The sequence below is a fragment of the Saccostrea cucullata genome, unplaced genomic scaffold (genome assembly GCF_032062105.1).
Source record: "Saccostrea cucullata isolate Sc308-1 unplaced genomic scaffold, CSIRO_AGI_Scuc_v1 ctg2857, whole genome shotgun sequence".
Classification (NCBI taxonomy): domain Eukaryota; kingdom Metazoa; phylum Mollusca; class Bivalvia; order Ostreida; family Ostreidae; genus Saccostrea; species Saccostrea cuccullata.
Window position 1 is genome coordinate 3767 of NW_026938839.1, and position 9676 is coordinate 13442.

Here is a 9676-nt window from a genome sequence, read left to right on the forward strand (position 1 = left end):
AGATAAACCAGTAAAGTAGTAAACACCTAATACTAACCACTCAGTGGCTACGGCCAAGGTTAAAGTTTTTTTTCATTTTTAAAAGAAAGTCAAATCCATAAGTTCAAGATCAAAACTGTTGCTATTCAAGAAAGTCTTGTCAAAATAAATGAGTATGAAAAGATGATATCAATTAAACAGATCATCTGACAAACAAACAGAAAGACGGACAAACTGTCAGAGGAAAATATGTATGCCCCTAACTCTTGAATAACAGGTGCATAAAAATGATAATATTACTGTGTAAAATAAAATTTTATACGTATGGGGAGAAAAGATCTTAGTGTAAGTTTCCTCACAAATATATCAAGACGCCATAATATAATGCACATTCTATCTCTATGCTATCCATAGTGTTTTTAATCATTCGGATAAATCTGGATCTCTTCCGAGTTGTCGAATATACTAAATAAACTTGAGAAGACTCAAGGCTATAATTACTAGTATTAATACTTTTTTTACACCATGCTCAATGAAATTATGAAGAAAATAATAGTTGCAAATGTTTATTTTTATCTAAAGAGAATGAAACATTATATAACAAAACACTCTTCTGGCTTTAAATAAAATGGAGAATCCTCACAAATAAAGGGAAGTTTTAGTCTGTCTTCTCCTGTATAGTACGTGTAGTTTCTCTCAGTCACACAGCGCCACCTACCATCGTTATGATAAGTCAAAAGGAGGCCAAGAATTGGGTCAACTTTCGTCTCAACCTCGTCGTTAGAATTCCAGTTCTGATACGTCACAGGTGTCCAATTATCAAAAATGAGTCTTATATTGCCGTCAAATGTCAAAACATTGGCACGAAATTCAAGTAAACCGTTGAGATGAACTTTTGCAGGTTGCACAAGAAAAATGTTTTCCAGAAAGACCTGTATCTTTGATACACTTCAGAAATATATTTACCAGATTTGATGTGAAGTGTTTTTATTATCTAAAAGTTTAAAATCAGACCTGTTGAAGGCAAAACATCTAACAAACTATTTATTACAGGTGATCAAACATAATCGGCATAATTTTTGGATGAAAGAATGCCTACTATATAATCAAACGCAAATTGAATAAATTTTAAAAAAAATATCGTAATTGTATTTTACAGCATTTGATAAAAATGATATGATGTTATGAATAAGTTGTTTAATTGTATACCTAGAATCCACAGCAAGTATTAAAAAAAATTGAATGACCATTTTGTATATGTAAAAGTTATGCTATAAGTAGATTGCTTGAATACCCGGATGTAAACAGTGAAAAAGTAGAAAAAAAAACAGAGCTATTTTTGTGAAACAATGAGTCTACGTCAAATAGAGAGTAAGTGTGAAAATTGTATTTTTTTTTCTTATATTAATTTTTAGCCATATATGGTGTATTTTTCAGTTTATGAAGAGTGTGTATGTTTTTTTTAACTGAAATCTATTACAGATATCCAATTTGAATGACTGATATTTTTACTGAAATCAAAACAACAAATTATATAAAAAATAATGTACAATGGTTTACATTTCTAGAAGTAAAACTTGACGATATAAATCAGGTAGAGTTATTCTTCTTGTCATATAAAAGTTTTTATTTCTTTTCTGACATGAAAAGACATAAATTAATAATGCAAGCACAGAGAGGCTAAAAGCAATCACTTTATTTCTTTGAGTCCATAATCGTTATTAATTGAATAGAATTCCATGACTTAAATAAAGAAAAAAAAAATAATGTAAGCTTGAAGCATTAGGAAAACAAGTAAACGTAAACATACGTATTCTTATTTTATAATTTTAGTATCAGTGAAAGGGGGGTAATAAGTACGCTATGTGCATAAAATATACCCATAAAACAGTATGTAGGTATACATGTATATAGTAATTAGGGTGGAACAATCGCTATAGGATTATATTTCTTTCATTCCATTTCCTTATGCGGGTCAAAAAAAGGATAATCAATTCGTGAAAATACGAGAGAGAGAGAGAGAGAGAGAGAGAGAGGATGACGATGATAATGTTTATAGCATCCCGTGTCGTATCCTTAATAATTTTGCTAAAAGGTATAAGAAAAAATTTATTTCATTTTTGACATACAACATTTTCTCATATATTAATAATATACTTAATTATTGGATAACTATTGATATATACCTTAGGAGAAAGTGTGCTCCCTAAGTGGTTATTTTTTAAAGGACATTTGCTTTTAATTTCTTGAACTTTATTTGACATTTTCATAAACCGTGTCGTCAAACAATGATTGTAAACATTTATATTGCAATTAAAGAATCAATAATATGTGTACACTAGAAGTAGATTTTATATGTATTATGAAAAATCAATATTCATTATTTTGTATACAGTTGCAGATAATACGGGAGGAAAGAAAATGACAGATGATGCAATAAAATTATCATGAAAGATACAACAACGGAAAGTTAAATAATATACAATTATTACGTGTGAATAAAAAAAAATTACTTCAGTAAAATAAACATTTTATATTAATAAAACATTTACAAAGTACATTAACATGATTTTGCTCATGGGGTATTATTAACTTTTCTTATAAAAAGTATTATACTGCATTAAAAGGTTCGTCATTTTATGAATAAATGACCTTTTTATATTCAAATTCTATTAATCTTTTGCTGTTAATCAAAGAAGCGAAAAGTTTTGCTTGGGTGAGATGACAAAATATATTTTGTGTTATATTTGTTCCTAGTTTAAATTACATTTCTGAATTATGTTTGCATATTTGTGGATTGTTATCTTCTTGAAGGTCCAATTAAGTAAGTATAACTACCGAAATTTCAAATCTCTTTCACCAAGTTTATAGGATGTATTTATAATAAGGTAAAATTAAATTCTATTATTTTTTTTATTTACAAATGCTTCAACAGAGAGGAAAAATAGCAGAAACCAAACAGAACAAAATAATAAGGGATGGGATCAAAAGTCAGGAAGTTAATTTTTTATGAATAACATTTTGATTTTTTTCCTTTGCCATTCATACGCAAAGAGTTATTTAATTTTAAATTGTGTTTTTGTGAAATCTTTTTTTTTTCAGATGTGCTAAATCATGTACTGGCTTTGATGGACGTCAAATCTATTCTGCTTAATTTAAATTAGCTGACCTTTTGAGAATTCTCCTTCGAACCGTAGGCGCATCAATTTACACGCATGTTATATCATATTTATCTGACTTTTACGTTCAAATCATTTTCGATTAGAATCAATGAAAATGTAATGACATTTTTTTTCCCGTCAACACCAATCTTAATTGATAAGTCATTCAATATAATGGAAGAAGGATGCCAGTTTCTCTTTTTCAGGGAGAGGGGGGGGGGAGGTTGAGGCAGTTGGAATTAAAATTTGTCTAACGAAATGTTATTGCATCTTCCCTACTATCTTTATGAAAAAAAGATGCCACATACCGTGTATATATAATGTTGAGCTCGCAAGAAGTCTAATATGCATGTATTTCATTGCATGGCGTAACAGGAGCATTTACTAACATTACAAAATACTTCCCTGATAGATTTTTTAGGGGGAAAATAAGAAGACATATTCTTTAAATTCTTATGAGGAAAGTATTTAAAGATAGTACATCTTTATGCTTATCTAAAAATATATTTTTGATAAGTCAATACATCTCAAACATATCCCCAAACTCCCTTGAACTCTAAACTGTCATTCATTGCGTGATAAAATAAAATAATATTGCATTCTACTTACTAATACGATAACGTTTATCTTATGTTTCAAATTGAACTTACATCAATTTGTCACAATTAATGAAATCTATACATTATATTTTTTTACGGTGTGACGCTTTTGGCGAGCGCAGCTTTGTAATTTAACAATTTAAATAAACCTTTAAACAAGTGGAACAAGTCGAATTATAATCAAAGACAAAAATTCTAATGCGGATATAATGGAGACTTAAATGTAATTAATAAAGATTCAACAAAAAAGACATATCCTGTTAATATATTTTTGTAAATCCTTAATAAACCTCAAGGGAATAGAAACAAGAAGAAGTTATTTTGAAAAAAAAGAAGTAGAAGTTCATAAAATTTAATTCACTCTAAAATAATACAATGTAAATATTTACTAATTTATTTTTGAGATCTGACAGATATCAAGATGTTATAATGTTGAAACTTGTAGCTCTAATACGTAACTTTGCACAATTAATTTGCATATGTCCTGAACTCGCCGAACTTCAAACAAATAATGGGAATTTTTTTAAAATTTTAAACCAATCCCCTGATAAGTGAAGGAAACCCTGGTCCTGTTATTAAACTAGTTAAATTTTAAATATACATACTTTTATTTTTACATACTTTTACTTTTGCAATTGGATATGATAGATAGATGAATTGTATGGAGATAACGAACAATATTCAAGCTCAAAATTCCATTAACCAAACAGAGCATCAAAAACACGGACCTCTGAAAATTCATAGATCGGGAGCCATTTAGGAATGATCATCTTCTGCCGACCGTACAAACCGATCCTTTCCTCTTTGTGATGATCTGGAAATTATGGGATAATCCGTCGTCAATTAGTGTGTAAATAATGGAGTAATACGAATTGGTATGCTCGCTCCTCCATGGCACTTGATCCCACCTCTGAAGTTTTGGAGGTCCTTGTTTGCTCTGCTCTTATTTTGTATATTGTTTAATGGACTTTGAGATTAAATGCTGTTCGTTATCTCTATATCCTTCTTTTAACGAGGGATGTTCGCTCGTCATGGACATCTGGGTACAACTATAATGTTTTAGATATCAACATATGTTCTGCTCCTGATGGTAGAATTTAAATTCATTTGGTGCTTGAGTTAGAAAATTTAACATATCATTCCCTACTTGGAATTAAACAAAGATAAATATTTATTTCAAAAAAAAAAAGATTTAATCGTGGAAAATGTTAAAATACTTAATTAGAAGTAAGATCGAATGTCAGTGATTCTCAAAGGATAGGAATATCGACGAGCTTCGAAAATTTGAGAAATAATAAAACAAAGGAGTAAACTTAAAAAGTGACACAAGAACCTGAGTTAAAGCTTTCTGACATGGAAGAGTATGCTTACAGTACATAGCTTCTTATTTACATAATTATATTTTAATAAAAGATGAACACGTTATGTGTCCATTCCTTTTACCGATTTCACTGAAATGGTTTGCATGTATCTTCATATTATTCTTTGTTGTGTTTATTTGATGTAAATATCTAAAGATGATTGTATTTTGTGTTCTGTCGCATAAGAAAAAAATATCCCGTTTGGGGAAAAAGTCACCATGCTAAATAAAAAGCAAAATAGATTACTCATAGAATATTTGTAGATATAAAGAAAATAATGTCTTCAAACAATTGATTGTACAAAGGAAGTTATAGATACAGAAAACAGACAATGACAAACCTCAATGTCTATGTACAAACTGACCTATAAATGTCCACCAATCATACATTTATTTTGATGATGATACAAGAAAACATTGGTCACGTGATTATTGGCTTAAGGGTGATTTTTTTTTTAGCATTTTACGTCGTAAATGGGTCTATTACAAGTCAACTGCAAATCCAGTATTTAATTACAGTGAAGGAAAACTATTGTTTACTTTATCAATTTGAGTAATGTTGGACCTTAATCTATTTAAATAAATACATTTTCGTTGAATTTTCTTTGATTTGCGCCAATCGCCAAAAAGTCAGTGGTTCGTTACAAATGTCAACATGTACTGATCATTTTCATAGAAAACCCCGACTGAGTGGTTTTGTAAAATTTACAAATTGTGAACATCATCTAAGAATTTCAGAAGCCCAGGGAATATATTGGATAATTTGAATAATATGTATTTATGTCAGGGCCACCTTAATCAGCCAAAGGAAACTTGAAGGTCACAAACACCTCAGTACCAGTGAAACTACATACCCACATCAGATGTCATGTCATGTGATACACACGTTACTTATATACGTCTGAAGATTTTTACAAGTTTGAACTTAAATTAAATGCCAGGTCTGCTGACCAAGCGAAGTTTGTTTTTATTCTGTTTCTTGATAAGGTCTCCTTTCCAGTCGTAAAACCTTATTGTAATTCTACTGTTTATTAAGATCTTCCGTTTCCAACGTTAGATCTTATAGTGCATGATTCTACAGTTTCTTTTCTTATTGAAGTCTTCCGTTTCAGACCGTACGTTGGCTGTTCAATAAATCATGTCATCGGTACTCGGGAAGAAACCAAAAAGAAAAACTTTGATTTAGTCTTGATGATTTTACTTAAATATTCTCCTTTAAATAAAATACCCGTCCATGATATTTTTATTCAATTCAAAATTGTTTCTAGAAGTCAGAACAATTTTCCGTATGACCCTTTGTCAAAGGTTGAAAGATCTGGCGAATAAAGTAGGTATGACAAATCATTAACTTTCTGTTTAACCCAAAACTCCGTTACTCTCCATAGCTTGCAGGTTTGGACGCTGTCATGAAGAAATTCAATCCATGGGTTCAAATCTCATTATCTGTTTGAATTTCAGACATAGGTGGATAAGTTTATTTTTGATTTAATAGTATACATGTATTGATTGTCAGTAAAAACCTTCCTCCTATAAGATATACAGTTTTTATGTACAAAAGATAACCAAAATACATTAAGTTGATTTTGCTGATGGAGATATTTACTTTTCTTACAAAAAGTTTTATACTGTGTTAGTAGTCTCGTCATTTAGTCAGTGCTAATTCATTTCCCCACTTACCGATAAATCAGGGAAACATCACAAACAAACAGACAGACGGATCGATCCCCACAGCAGAATATATTTAATGTACTGTCTGTCTTTGTGTACATGCTATTCATAGTTTATTTAAAACATGAGGATGAACCTAGATCTCTTCCGAGGAGACGAATATACGATCCGAGGATAAATCTAGCTGACTTCCGAGGAGACGAATATACCTTAACTTAAGAATACTCCATTGAATGATTTAGAACTTTATACACCACTGTTAATGAAATCATATAACAAAAGATAATGGTTACAAATGTTTATTTTAATTAAAAGAGAATGAATCATTATGTAACAGAATACTCTTCATGCTCCAAATTAAATGGAGAATCCTCAGAAATAAAGGGACGTTTTAGTCCGTCTTCTCCTGTATAGTACGTGTAGTTTCTCAGTCACCCAGCGCCACCTGCTGTCGTTATGATAAGTCAAAAGGAGGCCAAGAATTGGGTCAACTGCTGTCTCGCCCTCATCGTTAGGATTCCAGTTCTGATACGTCACAGGTTTCCAGCTATCAAAAATGAGTCTTTCATTGTTGTCAAATGTCAAAACATAGGCACGAAATACAAAAGAACCGTTGAGATCAACTTCTACAAAAAAGGACAAGAAAAAATTATATTATACTCAAAAACCTATATTTTACTTTTATGAATAAGGATTAATAGTATCTTGTCTAGAATGTTTGTTTGAAACACCGCCTATACGTCATGACTTGATGCTTAACATCCTGTGGCTCTAAAAATTTATAAAATTTGATCTGTTGTATACATATTAAAAAGACATTGAAAGGGAGCGTATCCTTTTTTGCGTGGTAGCATATGTAAAAATAGAAAATTTTCTAATGAGCATAATAAAACGAAGGCAAATCTACAATTCAATTTAAAGAACAAAGGAAAATAAGTGCCTTTGGTAGTGTTCGAGTCCAAGAATACTTGTTTGGATGAAATTAATAATTTACAATTTTGATACACTAAGAAAATATGCTTTCCTGATCCAATGTGAAGTTTGTTTTCTTCATTTCAAAAAATTAATATCAGATTTGTAGAACGCTAAAAAATATCTCACTATCTATCAAAGGTGTTTGAATATAGTCTGCATTATTTTTTGATGAAAGAGTGTCTATTTGTATTAAAAGGCAAGTCAGAGAAACTTGAAAAAAAAAATATTGTATTCATTTCATTTAAATAAAAGCATGTTATGAATAAATTGTTTTATTACCCAGGCTTACCCCTTGAAACCTCCCAAGGAATAACAGCATGTAATAAAAAAAATAATGACTACATTGTATACAGGTGTCTCATTATATCGCGGTACTTAAATCTTTTGCATAAAAAAGTGTAATTTGATTTTTTTTTTTAATTTAACTTTCATCAAATGATATTGATAAAGCAAACTATGGCCTACTTTTTAGTATCAAATTATTTCCCAAGCTTAAATCGTCTTAGTTGTAGTCTATTTTTAACTCCTAAACTAGAGAGTCTCATAGTATCGCGGTTATGGGAAAACGTGGAAACTTGAGATTGACTTGGACTTCAATTCTTATTTTTTTATTTTACCATGTAATTTTACGTAAGAAAATAAAATAAACAATTATACAAACTAAAGACTTTCTAAACATGAACTTTATATATGGATTTTACTAGGTTATAAACTCAGTGGGCTAAAAATAATAAAAACGGAGATTGATTTCTATAAAATTATGTTTTATTTGAATATTTTTTTCCGACGCATTTTCCATACTTTTTAATCATCACAAAAATTTACATTGAGATGACAGACTGATATTTTTTCAACAAAAAGCATATGAGCTATGTATCTGATTTTTTGGAATATACCGCGATACAATGAAACCCGCGATATAATGAGAATCGAGTATATATGGTAAAATTACTTGATAAGTAGATTGTTTACATACCCGAATGAAAACAGTTAACTATAAAATGTATTAGCTAGATGTACTATATTGTTCAATTACCCGGATGTATGCGGTTTACGCCTAAAAACCTCCCATATCCATCCCCATACCAGACCAGAAGCTCTTCACCCGGTTTTACGCCACGTGACGTCATATAGAAGATAATGCCCTCGCACGTGATAGGGATGACATTTTCCTGTTGATATTTGGCGGGAGAATTAACGAATCGTAACCAGTTACTACAGGCCGGATTTTCTGCATCTATGTTGTAAGTACCATTGGTCCCCTGTTTATCTACTTTTGAACACAATAAGATCCTAATTGTTAAAAATTAATTTTAGTTCGGAATATTTAATATATTCAATACTTTAACACAATCAGATCAATATTGATCAAAACTACTCTAAGGTAATGAATATTTAGGGATTAAAAGAATCTAAAAAATAATAAAGCATTGTGAGAGTGTTGCATTAGACGGGAGACGAAAGGATAGGGACAGATAAATGGACGGATAAACAGGTCGACAGGCAGGGGACGAAAGGATAGGGACAGCTAGACGGACGGATAAACAGGCCGACAGGCGGGGGACGAAAACAGTGGAAACCTTTTGTCCATCATGTTTCACCGACAGAAGACTAGGAATATGTAACTAAAATATGTAACTTCATTTTTGTTTTTATTTTGTTTGATTCTCTGTATGATTTTACCTGCCATGAATAAAAATCCTCCTTTTTGTCTACAGTGTGAATAAGTCCTTCATAAACACCGAGGATCGTGAACTTCGGAACAAAGGTCTCCGCTCATGTGCCCATCCCCGCTCCCGGAAGTGACGAAGATTTAATGGTGAATCCTGGAGGCGGGGTCAGATTTGCTCTCTGGTGTGGCAAAGAACCTAGAGGAATCTTACATGTACAAGATAATATCAAGAAAACGAAACAGAGGTCAAGAACACATATTT

General features: G+C 31.0%; 1 protein-coding gene across 1 annotated transcript; it reads right to left on the reverse strand.

The window, feature by feature from the left end:
• Positions 1-572: 572 nt before the first annotated feature.
• LOC134251505 (uncharacterized) lies at positions 573-9432 on the reverse strand. The gene is made up of 4 exons (XM_062733925.1): positions 9426-9432; positions 8779-9015; positions 7185-7393; positions 573-674 (listed from the first exon to the last, which is right to left on the reverse strand). Exons 1-4 carry the CDS (start codon positions 9430-9432, stop codon positions 573-575), a joined length of 555 nt encoding a protein of 184 aa, XP_062589909.1.
• Between the last annotated feature and the right edge of the window lie 244 nt (positions 9433-9676).

Coding starts and splice junctions, on each gene's coding strand:
- LOC134251505 (XM_062733925.1), bottom strand. Junction 7,394..8,778: donor CGTAAACCGCATACATCCGG/GTAATTGAACAA, acceptor CCTTTTTTGTAG/AAGTTGATCTCAACGGTTCT. Junction 675..7,184: donor GGGTGACTGAGAAACTACAC/GTACTATACAGG, acceptor TGTGTGACTGAG/AGAAACTACACGTACTATAC.